The sequence below is a fragment of the Chanodichthys erythropterus genome, chromosome 18, assembly GCF_024489055.1.
Source record: "Chanodichthys erythropterus isolate Z2021 chromosome 18, ASM2448905v1, whole genome shotgun sequence".
Taxonomy (NCBI): Eukaryota; Metazoa; Chordata; class Actinopteri; order Cypriniformes; family Xenocyprididae; genus Chanodichthys; species Chanodichthys erythropterus.
This window is the reverse complement of record NC_090238.1, coordinates 16,420,564-16,443,091: the sequence shown is the minus strand read 5'-3', so window position 1 is coordinate 16,443,091 and position 22,528 is coordinate 16,420,564. Positions and strand designations below refer to the sequence as shown.

General features: G+C 35.6%; 1 protein-coding gene across 1 annotated transcript in view; it reads left to right on the top strand.

Annotated features, from left to right (window-relative positions):
• cnsta (consortin, connexin sorting protein a) overlaps positions 1 to 21,107 on the top strand; it is a 38,232-nt gene extending 17,125 nt beyond the window's left edge. The window contains exons 7-11 of the mRNA XM_067367824.1: positions 1,792 to 1,813; positions 1,939 to 2,032; positions 9,509 to 10,101; positions 20,054 to 20,195; positions 20,282 to 21,107. Coding sequence (XP_067223925.1) covers positions 1,792 to 1,813; positions 1,939 to 2,032; positions 9,509 to 10,101; positions 20,054 to 20,195; positions 20,282 to 20,490 — 1,060 coding nt within the window. The 3' untranslated portion in view covers positions 20,491 to 21,107. The remainder of the gene's footprint in view (positions 1 to 1,791; positions 1,814 to 1,938; positions 2,033 to 9,508; positions 10,102 to 20,053; positions 20,196 to 20,281) is intronic.
• Positions 21,108 to 22,528: the final 1,421 nt, after the last annotated feature.

Genomic DNA, 22,528 nt, shown 5'->3' with positions numbered 1-22,528 from the left:
GGTTCAACACTTATTTTATTTTATTTATTTATTTATTATTCTATTGCACGCTATATAAGTTCAGTCACACAGATCAGGTCAACACTTTTTATTTATCTTATTTTATATGTTGTTATTATTTATTTTATTTTACTTTTTATTGCACACTTCAGTAGTTTAGCCACACAGATTAGGGCAACATATTTTATTTTATTTTATTTTATTTTATTTTATTTTATTTTATTTTATTTTTATTTTATTGCATGATACATTTAGTTCAGGCACATGGTTCAACACTTATTTTATTTTATTTATTTATTTATTTATTATTCTATTGCACGCTATATAAGTTTTTATTTATCTTATTTTATATGATATTTTATTTTATTTTATTCAGGTCAACACTTTTATTTTATTTTATTATATTGCTACATTAGTTCAGTCAACCAGATTAGGTCAACTTAATTTTTTTTATTTATTTATTTTTTTTTATTATTATTATTATTATTATTATTATTTATTTTATTTTACTTTTTATTGCACACTTCAGTAGTTCAGCCACACAGATTAGGGCAACACTTTTTTATTTTTTTATTTTATTGCATTGCATTGCATTGCATTGCATGCTACATTAGTTCAGTCACCCAGATTAGGTCAACTTAATTTTTTTTTTATTTTATTTTTTTATTTTTTTATTTTGTTATTTATTATTCTATTGCACGCTAGATAAGTTCAGTCACACAGATCACATCAACACTTTTTCTTTACGTTATTTTATTTTATTATTTATTTTATTTATTATTATTATTAGTATTATTATTATTATATTGCACGCTAGATTAGTTCAGTCACACGGATCAGGGCAGCGTTACCCCAAAGCATCGTAAGCTTAAGTTGATCGTAGCTCCATTGAAACCAATGGAGCTACGATCAACTTAGGCTTACGATGCTTTTGGGAAACGCTGCTCAGGTCAACACTTTTATTTTATGTTATTTTTATTTTATTTTTATTTTTTCCCACTACATGTACACTTGTACACTACATTAGTTTAGTCACACAGATCAAGTCAACACCACTTTATTTTGATTTGATTGATTGATTGATTGATTGATTGATTGATTGATTGATTGATTGATTGATTGATTGATTGATTGATTGATTGATTGATTGATTGATTGCACACTACATTAGTTTAACCACACAGATCAGGTAAACAACATTTTTCATTTTATTTTATTTATTTTAGCTTTAAATGACTTTGTAAAAAAATGTTGCTTCCCCAAAAGTTTTCTCTTTATAGTCTATACTCTTTTAGATCAGGTGTCCCATGGAGCTTGAGCTCTATAAAAATATGTTAGCAGTGCTGTAAATGGAGTACAAGTAAATGTTTAACCTTTCGAGCCACTACACAATTTAAATACCGGGTGAAAGCTGCGTCTTTCTGTCCTGTTAATTTGGGCCAGACACTTTCACCGGCAGCCGCACCTGAGCTTCTCTCTTTCCTCTCCTAAATTTAGCCAGTCTGTTTCTCATTTCTGCGCTCTAGCTGCAGTTTGGAGTCCTGTAATGGTTTAAGCATATGGCCCGTTGCTGTGCTTTCAGCAATTTGAGACAAGTGCTAGAGTTTCAGTATGGGAAATGTGCCGTGCTAATATTAGATTCCCGCTGAGCGGAGCGACCTTAGATTTGCGTCCCCTTTTTACGCACGTCGTCCCTCTATGAGAGAGATGGAGCGGGAAAAAAAATAAGGATACTACAGGTCCTTAAGATGATTTTTGGCTGACATTTAACTGTTTCTCGTCTTTTTTCAGACCTGCACAGAGCATTGAGAAGGTAAGACGGCCTCTTTGATGCTCATGTTTGGGACTGCATGTGGATATGTATGTAACCATAATGGGGGGGGGACCATGTTTAAAGAACAGAGGGTGAAAGTCAGTGTTGTCTGTGTGTGTTCATAGTGTGAGGTGTCCAAAGTGCAAAGGAACAGTGTGATCAGAGAAACACTGGGAGGAGAGCAAAACCTGAACACGCAAGTGCTTTCATGCAGCTCAGGTGAGTTTATTTCTCCAATGGCAGACCAGATCACATAAAATAGACCATGAACTACAGGGGAGGGGGCATCATCTTGGACTTAATGCTTTATCAATTTAATATGTTTAAAATAATAAGGAATTTTCCTAACATCTGAGCAATTACCATAATATGATGTAATTCTGTGGAAAAACTGAATATTCAGCGTGAATAATGTAGGACAGAACTTTTACATATCAGGATTTGATTGGATGAAAACATGTTAAACTGTGATATTATTGCTAGATATAGTTTTTCTCGTTGGTTACGTCAGCACAAAGTTGTTTCAGAGGTGGGGAAAGTTAGAGTATTGTAATGTTTATGAAAATGAATCTGCACTGAACTGTGGCAAATAAATACAAATTAGGAAAGTAAAGAGGGAAATAGGGTAAATAAAATTGATAAAATAAACATTTTAGTTATTTAATTTATTCATTTAATTAATTTCATATTTTAATATTAGTGGATAACACATAGTCTACCATATGTTTAGTAGATTAGACCTTACATATTCCTTTCAAGAAACAAACAGATTTTAATTTAAAGTAAAGTAAAAATTAAAGTAAAAATGTAATTAATTAAATACAACAAATAATTTGTTTCAGAGGTGGAGAAAGTTGTAATATTTTAATGAATGTTTATGAAAATTTTTTTTTACTGAATTGTGGCAAATAAAACAACTTAATATTTATTAAGAAAGTTAATTACATTGAATTAATTAAATAATTTTGTTTTATTTAATTTAGTAATTTAATTAATTTCATATTTTAACATTAGTAGTTAACACTCAGTCTACCGTATGTTTAGTATATTAGACTTTACAGATTTCTTTCAAGAAATAAATTCATTTTAATTTTTATTTTATTTAAATTAAATTGATTAAATGCAGTTAAACAACTGTATTATTTTATACCTAGTTAACACCGTACTTTTAAACCTTACCAATTCCTTTCAAATAACATTCTTTCATCATCTATGGTTGGGACAAACCTCATGTCCCCTTCTTCAAGTACACACACACACAGAGTTAAAGTCCCTCCTGTCCCTCCAGATCATGCCTTATTGATGAGACCTCTCTTTCTCACTGGCTCTCGCAGCTGATGTGGTGCTGGGCTATGTTACCTGAACACTGTGTTACTCGCATTGAGTTCCATGACCCGGTTTCACTTTTACACGCCAGGCATGGCAGCACCACACACACATTTCCTCTGCCCGGCCACCTGTTCTGGGGTCTGTTGAGCACTCTTTCTGCTTGGCCGGGACTCTAGCAGCAGGTGCATCTCACTCTGTGACTTTATCCTCTGAGACACATGAGTTAGAGATTGATTGCATTTCCTCGGCCTGCTCATTCATGCAGAATTCTGGTCCAAAACTTCATCCTAATATCATGGCCCCTGTTGTTAGACGTCACTGTGCATGTGAGATTGGCTTGAACTGTGGTTTCTGATTGTCTGATGTGTTTCAATTCATCGCAGACCTTTCAAAGAAAAAATAAACTTTTTGCAAATGTGGCTTTGGTAGGGATGCACAGAGAAAAAAATTTGGCCAACTCTGATTATATGATAATTATTTTCATGTTATGGCCAGTAACTGATAAAATAGCCAGCATCATACATTTGTGCTATTTTGTCTGTTTAAAAATAAATAAAACACATTAAATCCTTAATCTAGCGTGTACATGCTAATTTGGTTGATGGGAGGAAGATATAAATTTTAAAGATGTGATTTCCAAACTGGAAAAGTCAGAAATTAAAAAGATTTGTTTGTTATTTAAATGTAAATTAAAATAAAATGCATTAATTTAATTTTTTTTATTTATTTTTTTATTTAATTAAATGTAAATTTATTTAAATAAAATAAATTTATTCAAATTAATAACATAAAATACAATTTTTTTTACTATCCTTGGTTAATTCAATTGCTAGAAAATTATATAGTTTTTATTTATTTATATTTATTTTTTTATCAGGTATAGTAAAGTAAATATTCGCACCAATGTCAGGGTTCCCAATTCCAGTCCTCCCCGCTCTTCACAGTTTGTATGTCTGTCTTATCTGACACACACTGATTCAGACAATCAGCTCCTTAGAAGAGAGCTCCATGAACTTGGATGCGTCCCGATTGACAGGGTCCCTACGCAGTGTTCTCTGCTCCCTACTCCCTAAAAAATGGGATATCTGTTGAAGTTCACTTCACTTAAAGCGTTAGTTCACCCAGAAATGAAATTTCTGTCATTAATTACTGTCCCTTGTGTCGTTCCACACCCGTAAGACCTTCGTTCATCTTTAGAACACAAATTAAGATATTTTTGATGAACTCCAAGAGGGGTTTTTTTATCTCCAATAGAAAGCAACGAAATGACCACATTCAATGTCCAGAAAAGTAGTAAAACATCGTTAAAATTGTCAACATGACTAAAGGGGTTCAACCTTATTGTTATGAAGTGACAAGAATACTTTTTGTGCACAAAAACAAAACAAAAATGGCAACTATATTCAACAAATTCGTCTCTCCCCTGCTATTCTGCTATGCTATTTTCGTTGCAGCGCTTCCAGGTTCTACGTCCAAACGGCGGCTTAGTATTGACCTACGCCTGTTCCCGTGAGAAGCACTAGGCATGTGTGTGATGCTGACGCAGGACCCGGCCAATAATGAGCCGGCATGTAAACACGGAAACGCAGCACTGCGCCAACTGAGTAACAGACTGACAGAGAAGAGAAAAAATTGTTGAATAAAGTCCTATTTTTTTGTTTTGTTTTTGCGCACAAAAAGTATTCTCGTCACTTCATAACATTAAGGTTGAACCACTGCAGTCATATTGACTACTTTAACAATGTTTTCACTACTTTTCTGGACATTTAATGTTGTAATTTCATTGCTTTCAAAGAAGGATAAAAAAACAAAAAACCTTGAATTTCATCAAAATATCTTAATTTGTGTTTTGAAGATGAACGAAGGTCTTACGGGTGTGGAACGACATGAGGGTGAGTAATTAATGACAGAATTTTCATTTTTGGGTGAACTAACCCTTTAACAAAGTGCGTTTATTCGCAACACCCTGCAGTGTCATCAAACACAGACGAAACTCAAGTCTTACATAATAGAGGAGCTTAAGAGCTTATGCCATAATATACTTTTATAAATAAATATAAATTACCATATTTTCGTTTAATATACATGGGTATAAAATCCATACAAATTTTTTATTTTTTTTGTATCTTATTTAACCTGTAACCACGATAGTTGACTCGTAACTGTCGCATTTCACACTCTTTACACCTGCGAACAGCCGCATACAAACACACTTGCTTGGGATTGGAATCTCCCTTAAGATGACAAAATACTCTTTTAAGTCCACTTTGCAGCACCCATATGGTCAAATATAACCCACCCCTCACAAGCTATAAGATAAGAGAGAGATCGACATTCTGAAAAACAAGCCCTAAACTGTAGGAAGACAGCAGGGAGAGTGCAGTTTTGTGGAAAATGAGTGGTGGACTGTATCAGGCCCAGCGCTGGTTGTCATGTGTCTTTTTCTAAGCTCTGACTGCAGTGAGCTGTCATCACTTAGATCCTCTCTCTGAGCAGCACAGTGTGTTTATGATCACGGAGAGAGCAGAGAATCCTGCATTATTGATCAGCAGGGTTTCAGGCAATAGGGCCTTGATGCATCGATAGTGATTGATAGTCTGCCATTGATCTGTTCAGTCGTACACAAGAGTCATTGATGGTCCAATAATATATTATACTATAATATTGTAATATTATATTATAAAATTACATAAAATTGTACATAAAATATAAAAACAGTACATTAAAAACAATAGGGCTGCAACAACGAATCGATAAAATCGATAAAATTCGATTATTAAAAGAGTTGGCAACGAATTTCATTATCGATTCGTTGTATCGCGCGACTATGTTTGAGTATAAAAAAACCGCGGTTGAGCGTGAAGCAGAGCAGAGCAAAAATAAATAGATAAATAGCAGAGCGGAGGTAGAGGAAAGACCATCGGAGAATAAGCAAGTTTGTGAATATTTTAAATAAACAAGGAAAAACAAAATAATAGCGATCCCTCTGTCATTCACTGTTATTGTGGCTACGTTCAGCGCTCGTGACACGCAAGACGCGTCGCTATGGAAACATTAAAGGCAAACGTTCTAAAATAACGGTCGCCTTAAAAAACTATAAAATATTTTAAACTCACGCTCGAAAGGGTGAATATTAATCAAACAAGAAAAGACAGAGAAAATCACTCACTGCTCTTTAGCTTTAGGATTTATTATATACTAATTATATTTAATCCATAAGGAATGTTGTATGCAAGTTGTTATAAAGAATGCATATCATTCATTGAAAAGAAGACATTGTGTTCTTCTTTAGGAAGAGTGGTTTTATTTAATTATAAGACAATATTTTTTTTTATGTCACAGCAGTTAAATCTGTGTCTGTATTGCATGTTCCAATTTTAATATTATTCATATTAATAGGTTAATACAGTATATGTTTTCTCCAGGAGTATATAATGGGTTTGGAAATTTTGGAGAAATTCTTAATGCATTACAATTTAACTAAACCCGTTAGATTTAGTCAACTAAAATCTTTTGATAAAACAATTCAAATGACTAAAACATGATTAAAACTGAATGTCATTTTAGTCAAAAGTAAATAAAAGTAAATGACTAAAACTAAATAAAAATTTGCTGTCAAAATTAACACTGATCTGTTGTCATATATTTATTCTGTGCTTTGTCCCATATCGATTACTGTTGACAAATATATTTGGGAGTGATTGAGTGAGTGAGTGTAGTGTAGAGAAGTTCTACCTTTCAAACAAATCCTGTTAAGTTTTCTGAATTGATTTTTTTCTTTATTTAAAAAAAAAAAAGATGTATTGTTGTGACAGCTCAGGTCCCTTTAAACAAAAATATACATCTTTTTGTACACTTTATTTAAAAAAAAAAACTATATATTTGGCAGATTTAAAGCATACATGTGTATGTTTTTTGTGTTAGTTCATTTGTTTTTTGTTTTTTATTACTTTAACAGCTCAGGGATGTTAAAAGAGCAACCTGTTTTTGCACGTTCTGAGGATTTTTTGCACTGTGAATTTGCACTGTCAGTTCTGTTTTTGAATAAAAGGTTGGAAATTAATGTTTTTTCCCCCGATTCATCGATTAATCGTAAAAATAATCGACAGATTAATCGATTAGTGAAATAATCGTTAGTTGCAGCCAGGGCTTGACATTAACACCCGCCAACCCGCCAAATGCGGGTAGATTTCAGCTGTGGCGGGTAAGACAGCCACTCCCACTAGCCACTTTGGCGGGTTGAATATAATTTCAGCCTACAGCCAAATGAAAAATAGCCAAGCTCATCGTATCACAAAATTACAATTCAGTCGCAATTCTTTATCGATTACCTTGCAGTTAGTGAAGGCGGGATAGGCGGAATCGCGCTGAATGACACAACAGAAGCGCTCGCATGCGCTCTCCCTCTGTCGCGCGCGATCAGTTCTCCTCGCGCCTGAATACACGCACACACAGATGTCAAAATGCATTTTGTGGAGTATCATGCGTGAATACAGTCGGCTATGGCTTACAGCTAAGTGGGTAAAAAATGGATGTGTCAGTATATGACGTCCATGCATTCAGCAGCCCCCAAATAAATACTTGTCTGTCATTAATGTTAATCAAACATCAAAAAATGTTAAATAAATGTATACATGTATGCTAAATAAACATATGTATCTGAAATAAATATATATATATATATATATATATATATATATATATATATATATATATATATATATATATATATATATATATATTTTTTTTTTTTTTATTTTTTTTATTTTTTTTTTTAATTACTATTTGAAAATTCTTTGTTCTTTTTATATAGCCTAACAAAAATAACTATACATACCTGATATATGCAATGTATAGTCTTGATTTGGGTGGTCAATCTGCATTTATAAGGTTGAAAGGGTTTTAAATCTTGTAAATCAAGTAAAATGACTCAAAATCAAGTAATTTAAGCATGCCAGAGTCAACTTTAATCATATAAAATGTAATTTCCCCACAGCAAAATTGTGGCCAGTGAAAATGCTGAGTGGCTAGTAACTTTGGAAAACCACTAGCCACATTGGCTGGTGAGCAAAAAAGTTAATGTCAAGCCCTGGTTGCAGCCCTAAAAAACAATAATACTTTAGTATGAGGAACAATTCTTACTATTAAAGGTGCCCTCGAATGAAAAATTGAATTTATCCTGGCATAGTCAAATAACAAGTGTTCAGTACATGGAAATGACATACAGTGAGTCTCAAACTCCATTGTTTCCTCCTTCTTATATAAATCTCATTTGTTTAAAAGACCTCCAAAGAACAGGCGAATCTCAACATAACACAGTCGGGGTCATTAATATGTATGACCCCAATATTTGCATATGCCAGCTCATGTTCCTAACATTATGAAAGGCTTTAGACAAGGGCAGCCAGTAATGTCTGGATGTGCACAGCTGAATCATCAGACTAGGTAAGCAAGCAAGGACAACAGCGAAAAATGGCAGATGGAGCAATAATAACTGACATGATCCATGATAACATGATATTTTTAGTGATATTTGTAAATTGTCTTTCTAAATGTTTCGTTAGCATGTTGCTAATGTACTGTTAAATGTGGTTAAAGTTACCATCGTTTCTTACTGTATTCACGGAGACAAGACTGTCGTTATTTTCATTTTTAAACACTTGCAGTCTGTATAATGCATAAACACAACTTCATTCTTTATAAATCTCTCCAACAGTGTTCTCATTCAGAATCAATGTAAACAATATAGCAGTATACAATACTCACATAATCCGACGCATGCATGACGAACACTTTGTAAAGATCCATTTGGGGGTTATATTAGCGGTGTAAACTTTGTTTATGCACTGTTCAAGGCAAGCGCGAGCTCCGGGAGCGGAGAGCATGAGAATTAAAGGGTCAGTAGCCCTGAATCAGCTCATTTATAATGATGCCCCAAAATAGGCAGTTAAAAAAATGAATTAAAAAAAATCTATGGGGTATTTTGAGCTGAAACTTCACAGACACATTCAGGGGACACCTTAGACTTATATTATATCTTGTAAAAAAAAGTTCTAGGGCACCTTTAACTAGTTGCTTATTAGCTTGCATATTAGCTGTTTATTAGTACTTATTCTACATATTCTACATCCCTAAGTCCTACCCAATACCTAAACTTAAATGCTACAACAACTACCTTACTATCTATTAATAAGCTGTTTAGTTTGAAATGCTTCACATATGTTATTTTAACAAAAAGCAGGCAAAATTCACTACATATGTGCAGTATAGTCCGTATGCAGTATGATTTTGTTCCATTCATCCATACTCCCAAGAAAGTTTCATTGGTGTTATATGAACCACCATCTCTCTGTCCATCTAAAACAGGGAAGGTTATGGAGGATCAGAGTACTTATGAGGCACAACAGGAAGGCATCCAGCTTGAAGATTATAGCAGCACTGCCTCACAATCCCACCAGAGCGAACAGCAGCATGACCCCTCCCCCTCCTCGGACACACCCTCTTCCTTCTCCTCAGCAGTGACCGACAGCTCCTCCTCTCCAGCCTGTGAGGATGCAGGAGCAGAAGAGGAGAGCGTAAGGGTGGCAGCTTCCCACAGGGATGCAGCACCAGAGCCTGAGTCACCTATGGACACTGCTCAAAAAGGCAACGTGGAGGCCCAGCCTCCTCAGACGGAAACTATTGGCCCAGGACTGGTGATGGAGGGAACGGGGGACACTGTAGATACGGGGCAGGATGTGGTGGAGGCCGTACCACACGCTAAGCAGGAAGATGGAGGGGAGATAGAAGAGGCTCTAAAGCTGGATGAAGGAGGAGAAGATCACGAAGCTCAGGAGCAGGAAATTCCTGAGAATACAACAGAGTTGGAGCTAGAGGAGAATGGGAATGGGGTGGAGTTGCTGGATATTTTGAACGTGTCCATGCTGGATGACATGGCTAAGCGCATACAGGTGGAAGAGGTGAGATTTTTCAGTCGATTTAGTTCAAATTCAAATGACAAAGACGCTTATGTGTTATTTTGTGCTTGGCATGGCTTTGTTTTGAGAATTAGGATGATTTCTAATCTGATTAATTTTAAAAGTCTCTCTAATTAGGCCTTTGAGCACTTTGCAAAGCTTTTATTGATTGTTAGATTGGAAATGTTTAATATTCTGCATTTATTACGAATAGTATGCAAATTTAGCAGAGATTTTTAAGCATGACTATAACCAAATGCAAAAATTAACATACAAATGGCTTACTTACAGTTGTCTGCATAGTAAGTTGGGAGAAGAGAAAGTATATTAAATTTGGAAAAATTCCACACATCCCCTTTAAAGTGGTTTGTGAAACTTCATTTTCTTTAAGATTTAGAAGATGTTAGCATCACTATGATATCATCCAGTGATGTCAGAGTGATGTCATCTTACATAGGACACCCTCATCAACTTCTATCCAGGTTCAGTACAAGTTAAACAATACAATAGTTTTGATTTCTGAGACAAATTGACTAAGACAGAAACCTTGTCTATGCAATAATATAATCCTTAATTCAATCCTGGTAAATTGTGCATGATAAGAATAGAAAGGGAACACTGTTTATATTGATTTCCACCTATAACAGTTGTCCCAATGCTAAAAGGATGTTGTTTTTGCAGCCAATAATATATCAAAATAATTTCCTTTTGCACTAAAGAATTATAATAAGTCTCTCTCTTTTAAACTCTCAAAGTGAGGGAATCAGAATTATTATAATAATATAATAAAATATATAAAGTAATACAATTGTATGATTTTTATGCAGCATAAAAATTCTTTCATCATTTGCTCACTACCATGTTGTTCCAATCCTGAATTATTATTATTATTATTATTATTTTCCTATGGAACAACATAGAAGATATTTGAAGAATGTTGTAAACCAAACCGAAAGACATTCTTTAAAATATCATAATCAGTGCTTTACAGAAGAAAGAATGGCCAGAAATGATTTTTGTTTGAACTATCCCTTTAACTTGTATTCAACCCAGAGCTCGTCATTAAAGGATTAGTTCACTTTGAAATGAAAATTACCCCAAGCTTTACTCACCCTCAAGCCATCCTAGGTGTGTATGACTTTCTTCTTTCTGATGAACACAATTGGAGTTATATTAATAAATATCCTGAAGCATCCGAGCTTTATAATGGTAGTGATAGGGATCAATGAGTATGAGCTGAAGAAAGTGTCTCCATCCACATCCATCCATCCATCATAAACGTACTCCGCACAGCTCCAAGGGGTTAATAAAGGCCTTCTGAAGTGAAGTGAGGCTTTTGTGTAAAAAAATAAAAACAGAATAATAATTCATAATTAACAAGTTACACTATATTGCCAAAAGTATTGGGACACCCCTCCAAATCATTGAATTCAGGTGTTCCAATCACTTCTATAGCTACAGGTGTATAAAATCAAGCATGCAGACTGCTTCTACAAACATTTGTGAAATAATGGGGCGCTCTCAGGATCTCAGTGAATTCAAGCGTGGTACCGTGATAGGTTGCCACCTGTGCAATAAGTCCATTCGTGAAATTTCCTCACTACTAAATATTCCACGGTCAAATGTTAGTGGTATCATAAGTGGAAGCAATTGGGAAAAACAGCAACTCAGCCACAAAGTGGTAGGCAACGTAAAATCACAGAGCAGGGTCAGTGCATGCTGAGTCAATATCTACAGACCTCCAAACTTCATGTGGCCTTCAGATTAGCTCAAGAACAGTGTGTAGAGAGCTTCAAGAAATGGGTTTCCACGGCCGAACAGCTGCATCCAAGCCTTAATTCACCAAGTGCAATGCAAAGCGTCGGATGCAGTGGTGTAAAGCACGCCGTCACTGGACTCTAGAGCAGTGGAGACGTGTTCTCTGGAGTGACGAATCACGCTTCTCTGTCTGGCAATCTGATGGATGAATCTGGGTTTGATGGTTGCCAGGAGAATGGTACTTGCCTGACTGCATTGTGCCAAGTGTAAAGTTTGGTGGAGGTGGGATTATGGTGTGGGGTTGTTTTTCAGGGGTTGGGCTTGGCCCCTTAGTTCCAGTGAAAGGAACTCTTAATGCTTCAGCATACCAAGACATTTTGGATAATTTCATGCTCCCAACTTTGTGGGAACAGTTTGGGGATGGCCCCTTCCTGTTCCAACATGACTACGCACCAGTGCACAAAGCAAGGTCCATAAAGACATGAATGAATGAGTTTGGTGTGGAGGAACTTAACTGGCCTGCACTGAGTCCTGACCTCATCCTGATAGAACACCTTTGGGATGAATTAGAGCGGAGACTGTGAGCCAGGCCTCCTCGCCAACATCACTGCCTGACCTCACAAATGTGCTTCTAGAAAAATGGTTAAAAATTCCCATAAACACACTCCTAAACCTTGTGGAAAGCCTTCCCAGAAGAGTTGAAGCTGTTATAGCTGCAAAGGGTGGACCAACTCCATATTAAACCCTACGGATTAAGAATGGGATGTCATTAAAGTTCATGTGCACGTAAAGGCAGGCGTCCCAAAACTTTTGGCAATATAGTGTATGAAGTTAAATATCTAGCTTTCGCATGAGCCACCTTCCGTATTCAATAAACGCAGAAAGTGTAAAACTCTTGCAGTTCACTAAGCTTACGTTACCTCCTACACCTTCCATATTTGACTTAATGGCTGACGTGACATCAGTTTACACTTTCTTCATAACTTCAATACGGAAGGCGGTCTGGCGGAAGCTACATATTTTACTTCATAACTTTTTAAAATGTGGATATTTTTTTACACAAACGCATCGTTTCGCTTCAGAAGACCTTTATTAACCCCCCAGAGCCGTGTGGAGCACATTTGTATGATGGATGGATGTGGATGGAAGCACTTTGTTCTGCTCATACTCATTTATCCCCATCACTGCTATTCTAAAGCTTGGATGCGACAGGATATTTATTAATATTTCTGCAATTATGTTCATCAGAAAAAAGAAAGTCAGATACACCTAGGATGGCTTGAGGGTGAGTAAAGCTTGGGTTGATTTTCATTTCAAAGTGAACTAATCCTTTAAGGACTCGTCTATGGCAACCACATGTAGAATGACTTGTTCGTGATTATTTTAATTCCCTTGTTTCATTTTCTTGGTGTACTTTGCTTTTTTAAGCTCGGTGTGCTTTGTGTGATCTCAGCTCCTTGGCTTGGTAATTACCTCTTTTACTTTCTTGTAAGTTACTGTGGGGAGAAGTCGTCTGATAAGAACATGCATAATATATATCGGAATCTTAGCAGTGATTCAGAGAACTGGATGACCTGAAGGGTGACCTTTCCCCTGAATGTCAGAGCTGAATGATTGTAACAGGCAGCCATGTGTGATGTCATAATGACACTTCCTCCCTCGATGAGACAATCAACAATGGAATCTGGACCACTGATCTCTGCTAGCACAATACAGGCTTTCATGAACCTGTGTCTTAAACGCCTTTGTGCTGTGTCCCCAAACATGTCATGTGCCATTTCTTTGGGGGGCGAATCTTGATTTCAGGAATGGGGTTTAGTCTGGCCTCTCAAAAATACAGTTTTCTATTTTAATATGTTTTAAAATGTCATTTATTGCTGTGATTTAGAGCATCATTGCTCCAGTCTTCAGTGTCACATGATCCTTCATAAATCATTCTAATTTAAACAGTTGTGCTGCTTGATATTTTGGAGTCCATAATGATACCATGAATGTCTGATGAATAGAAAGTTCAAAAGAACAGCATTTTTGAAATAGAAACCTTTTGTAACATTATAAATGTCTTTACTCTCACTTTTTATGAATGGGTTTGGAGCCTGACTGTTTTTGAGAGCAGTTTTTGTGTGAACTATTATCTTATAGTGTATTGACAATTTATTGGGCCTAAAAGATTGTGTTAAAGGAGTAGTTCACCCACCAAAAAAGAAAAAAATTCTGGCATCATTTACTCTCCCTTATTTCATTTGAAACCTGTATGAATTTCTTCTGTGAAGCACAAAAGAAGATATTTTGAAGAATATTGGGGTCCCATAGACTTAAATTGTATGGACATTTTAGGAGACATTTTTAAAAATATCATCTTTTGTGTTCCAAAATGTTGCACAAGAGTAATGACTCAACAATGGCCGTGTTTATCAGCATGCGATGGATTATGACCTTCAGCCTTCACCATCGTCAAGTTTGTTGGGCTAGTTAAAATGGTTTGACTTTTGAACATGTATGTCCCTTTTCTTGGAAAGGCCAAAAACATACTGTGAAAACATGGTGTGTGCGCAAACCCAATTGTGCTCAGTAGGACCAAATTTTGATGGTTTGTAACCAGACAGAGCTTACTGACCTGGAAAATGAAATCAAAATGTGTTTGTATTATAACTTGCAATATTCAGATAAAACATTATTTATTGGTTCAGTTGTAATAGACTCAATGCCCAGGACACATTCAGCACTGCCAGGAATGGGATAAGCCGTCTTCTCCGTAGCACAATTGTGATCTGTTAATAAATTCATGCATATTGTATTGTAGAATCATGCTCATTAGGGCTGAAACGGCTAACAGATACACATACACAATCATTCAAAAGTTTAGGGTCTGTGAGAAAGAAGTCACTTTTGTTCACCAAAGCTGCATTTTTAATATTATTATGATTATAATTTAAATGCCATTTATTTTTGTATAGTCAAAGCTGAATTTTCAGCATTATTACTGCAGTCTTTAGTCACTTGATCCTGCAGAAATCATTCTCACTTTTCAAATTCTTTCTCACTTTTGATTAATTTAATGCATCCTTGGTGAATAAAAGAATTAATAAAAAGAAAAATTAGTGACCCCACTATCATACTCATATGAGTAGTATAATGAAGAATATTTATACATTTTATTTAATGTGAGCAAAAAAGTAAGCAAATTCTTTGTTTCTTTTTACACAATGTTTCATTAAAAATGAAACCAATTTTTTGCAAAGCATGCTTATGTTCTGTACATTATCCATCAATGTCAATAATGTCAAATCGCCAAATATTAGCAGATTAATCAGCCTCACCAATATAACTCTATTACTAGTTAAACAGATGATTTGGGGGATCAATCTGCCGAATGAGTGAATCAGGTAGCTTTTGGTTCCCTCTTTAATTTCAAGTATATCTGTTCAGTCAATAATTAATGACACCGCATCCTGGAAGTGGATTTATTCTGAAGGTCTACTGCTTAGTCGATGTCTTTCAGGTCTGGTCAGTGATGGAGTTATTATTATATGGCCTTCTGAATGACCGCAAAGAGAGCGAGAGAGCAAACATTACCTGACTGATTTATGTCCACACTCAGTGTAAGAGCAGCCAGAGTGCATCTGAGGAATTGAAACTGATTTTTCATTTGCGATAATAAGCATGTGTTATTTTTGGTCTGTTATGTTGATCCTCACTGTTAATGGCCCACTTCATTGGCTCACCACATTGTGGTGTGTTTTGAAGTCTAATTACTTAGTGTTTATTTACTAAAGTGATTAATTCATCTGGTTTTTTTTTTTCTGTCTTTTTTCCTATTTGTCATGCTGCTTATGTGCTTTTGTACTTCATACAAATAAGTTATTTTAATGAAGCTTAAAGGAACACTCCACTTTTTTTGAAAATAGGCTCATTTTCCAACTCCCCTAGGGTTAAACAGTTGAGTTTTACCGTTTTCGAATCCATTCAGCCGATCTCCGGTTCTGGCGGTACCACTTTTAGCATAGCTTAGCATAGTTCATTGAATCTGATTAGACCGTTAGCATCGCGCTTAAAAATGACCAAAGAGTTTTGATATTTTTCCTATTTAAAACTTGACTCTTCTGTAGTTAAATCGTGTACTAAGACCGACAGAAAATGAAAAGTTGCGATTTTCTAGGCTGATATGGCTAGGAACTATACTCTCATTCAGGCGTAATAATCAAGGAACTTTGCTGCCGTATCATGGCTGCAGCAGGCGCAATGATATTACGCAGCGTCTCTCACAAACGTCTCCATGGTTGCAAGGCATGTTCCCTGTGCAAGCAGGTGCTCACGGGCGCTGCGTAATATCATTGCACTGCTGCAGCCATGGAACGGCAGCAAAGTTCCTTGATTATTACGCCTGAATGAGAGTATAGTTCCTAGCCATATCAGCCTAGAAAATCACAACTTTTTATTTTCAGTCGGTCTTAGTACACGATTTAACTACAGAAGAGTCAAGTTTTAAATAGGAAAAATATCAAAACTCTTTGGTCTTTTTTAAGCTCGATGCTAACGGTCTAATCAGATTCAATGAACTATGCTAAGCTATGCTAAAAGTGGTACCGCCAGAACCGGAGATCGGCTGAATGGATTCGAAAACAGTAAAACTCAACTGTTTAACTCTAGGGGAGTTGGAAAATGAGCCTATTTTCAAAAAAAAGTGGAGTGTTCCTATAAAAACAAATTCGAATTTAAAGCGTTACTTCACCCAAAAATGAAAATAATGTCATTAATTACTCACCCTCATGCTGTTCCACACCCGTAAGACCTTCGTTCATCTTTGGAACACAAATTAAGATATTTTGATGAAATCCGATGGCTCCGTGAGGCCTGCATAGCCAGCAATGACATTTCCTCTCTCAAGATCCATAAATATACTAAAAACATATTTAAATCAGTTCACGTGAGTACAGTGGTTCAATATTAATATTATAAAGCGATGAGAATATTTTTTGTGCGGCAAAAAACAAAATAACGACTTTTTAACATTATCTAGGGATGGCCGATTTCATAACACTGCTTCTTGAAGCTTTGGAGCTTTACGAATCAAATCAGTGAATCGGAGCACCAAAGTCACATGATTTCAGCAGTTTGGCGGTTTGATACGCGATCCGAATCACTGATTCGACTGAAAAGATTCATAACTTTCTGAAGCAGTGTTTTGAAATCGGCCATCACTATATTGTTAAAGTCGTTTTTGGGGGTATTTTTTGGCGCACAAAAAATATTCTCGTCGCTTTATAATATGAAGATAGAACTGCTGAACTCACATGAACTTATTTAAATATGTTTTTAGTACCTTTATGGATCTTGAGAGGGGATGTAACATTGCTGTCTGCAGGCCTCGATGAGCCATCGGATTTCATCAAAAATATCTTAATTTGTGTTCAAGAAGATGAACGAAGGTCTTAAAGGTGTGGAATGACATGAGGGTGAGTAATAAATTACATTATTTTAATTTTTGGGTGAACTAACCCTTTAATGTAGCAGTAATGTAGTAATGCAGTAGTGAAGTAGACTCTTTTGATGTTGTTGGCTTTTAGGAACAAATGGAAGCTTGTATTACTCAAATAAAATGAAGGATCAATTACCTCAGCAACTTCTACTTCATGTTATATAATCATTGTATGAAGGCTTTTAATAAAACAGTTCTGTCCATACAATCTGATTAGAGATGATGTACACAGGTGATTTGACACACACTCTGCTTCGTGTACCTAAGGATATTTTATACATTGTTTAATGGTACAGTGAGGTCTGTTTTGTTTTTTTTAGTGCTTTTAAACTCTTTATGGAGTCATTTTATGTCTTTTTTTTTTTTTATTGGTCTTGGCTTTAGTCTCAGTTGACAAATGAAATGGCTGTTATGGAGCAAAAATAGAGAACTATAATTGCAGTGCTTGAAACATTTGTTTTCACTGAGACAGATCTTGCCTAATATGGGTGAAATGAGTCTACACCAAGGGTTTTTTAGTGAAAAACAATCCTGAGTTAAGGCTCGTTCAGACCAAGAATGATAACTATAAAGATATAACTATATTAGCATTCAGACCAGCGGACATTATCATTCTGTTTATGCTAAGCGCGTGCTTGTCTGTCACTTTAAATGCTTGAGCTCATTACAGCAGGATGGATTCTGATTGGCTGTCAATGTTTTTAATGTTCATAAGCTGGATAAAATCATTCTGAAAGTGATTCCAATGATATTGTTTCGCTGTGTTGTTATCATTATAGCTTTGTGGTGTGAACTCTGCTATTCTTTAAAGGTGCTCTAAGCGATCCTGGGTGGAGTAACGTCCTGTTGACGTTCGAAGTGTTGTCAAACAAAACAGAGGCTAGCTAGACCCTCCCTCCTCCTCCTCCTCTCCTCCCCTCCGTGCTTCCTGAAACAGTCATGAATGCGCATTTAAAATCATTCTTGCCGGTTATTGGCTGGAGCATGTTTATTATGATTCGTTGTCCAGGCTGCACCAGGTAGTTTTTATTGCCGTTTTCGGAGCTTGTGGCGACTACAGAGACCGTTTTTTTTTTACAGTGTGTTCAGGGGACAGGCAGCTAGCGGATAGTGAGGAGATGTTTGCTGTATGTGACAAAAAATGTTTTGGCCTAAAATCATGTGAGATCGCTTAGAGGACCTTTAATATTGAGAAGGATTTTTAAAACTATATCTTTATAGTTATCATTCTCAGCCTTTACTCTTTTTAAGTCTTAATTCAATAAGATCACACACTAATGCCATTGGCGTGAAGTTATTTCCCTCTCAATTAAATTAACTTTAAAGTTACTTTTCTTTCCTTTATTACTTTAGTGCAATAATGTTATACCTCTCTAGCTTTTATTTCTATATTGTAATTTTAATTTTGATTTAAGTATTTGTCATTTTGTTATATGCTTTTGTCAGTTGTATTAGTTTTTTGATATTTCTGTTTAGCTTTTATTTATTTTTATTTCAGTTTTAGTCATTTTAGTACTTCAACTTGTACTTATTTTAATTAAGTTACCAAGGCAAAATTTTTTTTTTTTAAAGTTCTAGTTTAAGTTAATAACACACTATGCAGCCACACTCATATCATTAATATTCAAATTTATTCATGGTATTCAGTATTGATTGGCCAGAAGGCAGCACTTCAGAATGTCCACTAATTCTCAATGCTCATTGGTCTTTAGTAGTTTGACCCCTACATGACCTTTTTCCATTCCTCAGTGGCTGGTGATGTAACATAACTGACTCCTCTTTCCTGACCATCTCCAATACTTTCATAATCATGTTCATAATTTATGAGATGGGGTAAACCCAATTCTGATTAAGTCTTGGGGAAATGGATTTCAGCTCTTTGTTGAATATTAAAGGACATGTATTATTAAACATACTTGCTTGAGACAATACAGATTTATTAAGAGCTATTTTGTGCATATAAACTTGTATATAGACTTGTTAAATTATTTTTGTATGTAAAGAAGCAACAAGCTTGAAATGAAATGTTTCTACCATGTTTCTAAATGCTGCCTGGGTACAGGGTGAAGAATGTTAAATGCAGCTTGCTTTAAAAAAAACAAAAAACAAAAACAAAACAAATTTGCCAGATTTATTTTAAATATTTATATTAAGGTAAATATGTTTAATTTAAGGTTAATCGGGCAAAATTTATTTTAAGCATGCTGCATTTAACATTCTTGTATAAATTTTAATTAACATTTAAAATAAAAATTAAATCCTGACTATAAATATAAATGTTCTAGATTTGTGTGTAGATTTAGTATTTATTTTTGTTTTAGTATCTATTTAAAACTTAGGGAACAATAAATGTATAAAAAAAAAAAAACTAAAACATTTTACAAAGTGCTTATTTTATGTAAATCCAAAAAAAAAAAAAAAAAAAAAAAAGATTGTAGTTAAATCTGACAAAATTAGGTAATGTTATATTTTACATACTTCACCTCAAATCCAGACAGTCAAAGACCGGAAACCAGCATGTTCTTTTACATACAAAAGCAATAAATGAAAAAGTGTTAAAAAGTGTTCCATATATCACCCCCTCAGCTTGTAGTGACATCTAGTGGGTAAAGTATGTTAGTGCACAGCTTTCCCTTTTTGTGAGAAATTAAATTAGATCTTCGTTCCAAGCCTCTGAGCACAGTAATCTTTCTCAATAACGTGTCTTCTGTCTTTCAGATCACTCCAGCTGCTGGTCTTGTGTCTATCTTAAAGAGAAGAGTCTCTCTGGAAGGAGCCAACAGCTCTGCCCCTGCTCCCCCTAAACCTGTCGCTAAAAGGAAGGTCCGTTTCCGAGAACCTGACGAAGGCCTGGATCACGGTAAGAACCAGTATTATTTTCTAAACTCATTTTTGCAGTATTCACATTGATCATGTTCTGATTCTATATTGATATTGCTCATGCAGATGAGGTAGGCGGGGACTCCTGGCTGCTCCTCCTCTTGTTGTGCTTGGCTACCGTGGTGATCAGCGTGGGCGGGACTGCTCTCTACTGCACCTTCGGAGATGCCCAATCCAGTGTGTGCACAGACTTTTCTCATAACGTGGACTTCTACATTGGACGGGTGCAGAGGGGAATGGACGAGCTCAAACACTGGCTGTCCCCAAGCTCATAGCAGGACAATGAAGTACAGTACGAGTCATTTTCTGCCTCCGCTTCTTCTCGGTAGCCTCGTGATCTTTGATGCTGAGAAATCCTCATAAATAGGCCTTTGCTGGGTCGCACTGACACGGAAGAAGCCCAAAGGAGCCCGTCTGTCAGGTCCTAAAGGGGACGCCTGGCCCCTGGAAGACACAGGAAACCACTCTGGCCAGTTTTTGACTCAAGTAGCCCACTGTTTACTGCCATCAACTGAACCTCATATGAAGAGACTTAATTTTTAAAGTCTTAAATCTCAAATCGTAATATTTAGTTGTCTTTTCTTAATTCAAAAAGTGAATGATCATCATGGTACTGAAGATATAGTAATGGACATATCCATCTGTAGCCTGGACGTAGCATTCTCCTGTGGTGGGCTTGGATGGTCTTGTGTTTATAGGGACAAGAAAGCAATACATGTATATTGAGGAACTATAGATATAGATACTATATATAGATACAGTCAGCAAGGAGGCATATCCCAGTTACTATAGTTACCCAGTAATTATTATAGAAATACAAAGAGAATTTTCAGGTAGATTTGGCAATATTTTGATCATTATTAACACAGCATATATATATATATATATATATATATATATATATATATATATATATATATATATATATATATATATATATATATATATATATACATATATATATATATATATATATATATATATATATATATATATATATATATATATATAATTTTATTAAAATTGATTATTAATTAATAATCAATAGATTTTTTAAATTCAGTCTGATATTTGAAACTAGCAGTGTCAAACGCAAACCCTCAGACAGAATTTACTTTGCATATATTTTTTTTTAAATATTATTACTAAATTGCTTAATCTTTTATTCAGTTACATATCGGAGAAAAACATTTTTTTTTTATTCTTCTTCTTTTTCTTTATTTGGAAGAGTCCACACATAAACTTTCTGAATTCTTTTTCTTTTTTAAAGTCTGCATGAAACGGAAGTCATGATAGCCAGATTGTGACATATATGTCAAGGTTGCCAGGTTTGCATAACAAAACCAGCCTAATTGCTATTCAAAACCCACCCAATCACAGCCAAAACTAACCCAATCACGTACAGGTTGGGTTCCCCAGTAAAAAAAATCACGTTCTGGGGTAGTGTTGTCAAAAGTACCGATTTCTGTACCAAGTCGCTACTGAAATTTAAAAAAATCTTGCAGACGGGATCATTTGAAAGCAGGATATATTAGGGATCCGTTGATGGACGCCTGCTTTCAAACCCGTGTGTATCTGTGTAAACGCCCAGTGAAGAGCGTCAAAGATGTTTATTTACAACATGTTTTTGATGCATTGATCATTGTAGCCAATCACAGACATATCTGTTGAACGCGTGAACACAATGGCCAATCAGAGTTGTTTAAAGGTCCCGTTCTTCGTGATCCCATGTTTCAAACTTTAGTTAGTGTGTAATGTTGTTGTTAGAGTATAAATAAAATCTGTAAAATTTTAAAGCTCAAAGTTCAATGCCAAGCGAGATATTTTATTTAACAGAAGTCGCCTACATCGAACGGCCAGTTTGGACTACATCCCTCTACTTCCTTCTTTAATGACGTCCCTAAAACAGTTTTTTGACTAACCTCCGCCCACAGGAATACACAAAAAAGGGGGCGTGGTCTTGTTGCGCTCCCACGGAGAAGAGCAAGAGTTGAGTTTGTAGAGTGTTTGTCGCCATGTCGTCGAAACGCTGTTATTTTCATCCCGCAGTCCAATCACCTTTGTTTGGCCTTCCCATGGACGCTGTACTTAGAGATCAATGGTTACAATTTATGTTTAACTCTGTTCCCGAAAATTATAATCCACATGTAAAACTATGTGCACTTGTGCAACACACGTTATGGTAAGAGGCGTGACCTTTCTGGGCAAGGTGCGCTCTCTATGGCTCTGGGTGCGCTAAGCTGCTGTCGAATCACAACACAGGAACCGCTGGCACAATCAGAACTCGTTACGTATTTCTGAAGGAGGGACTTC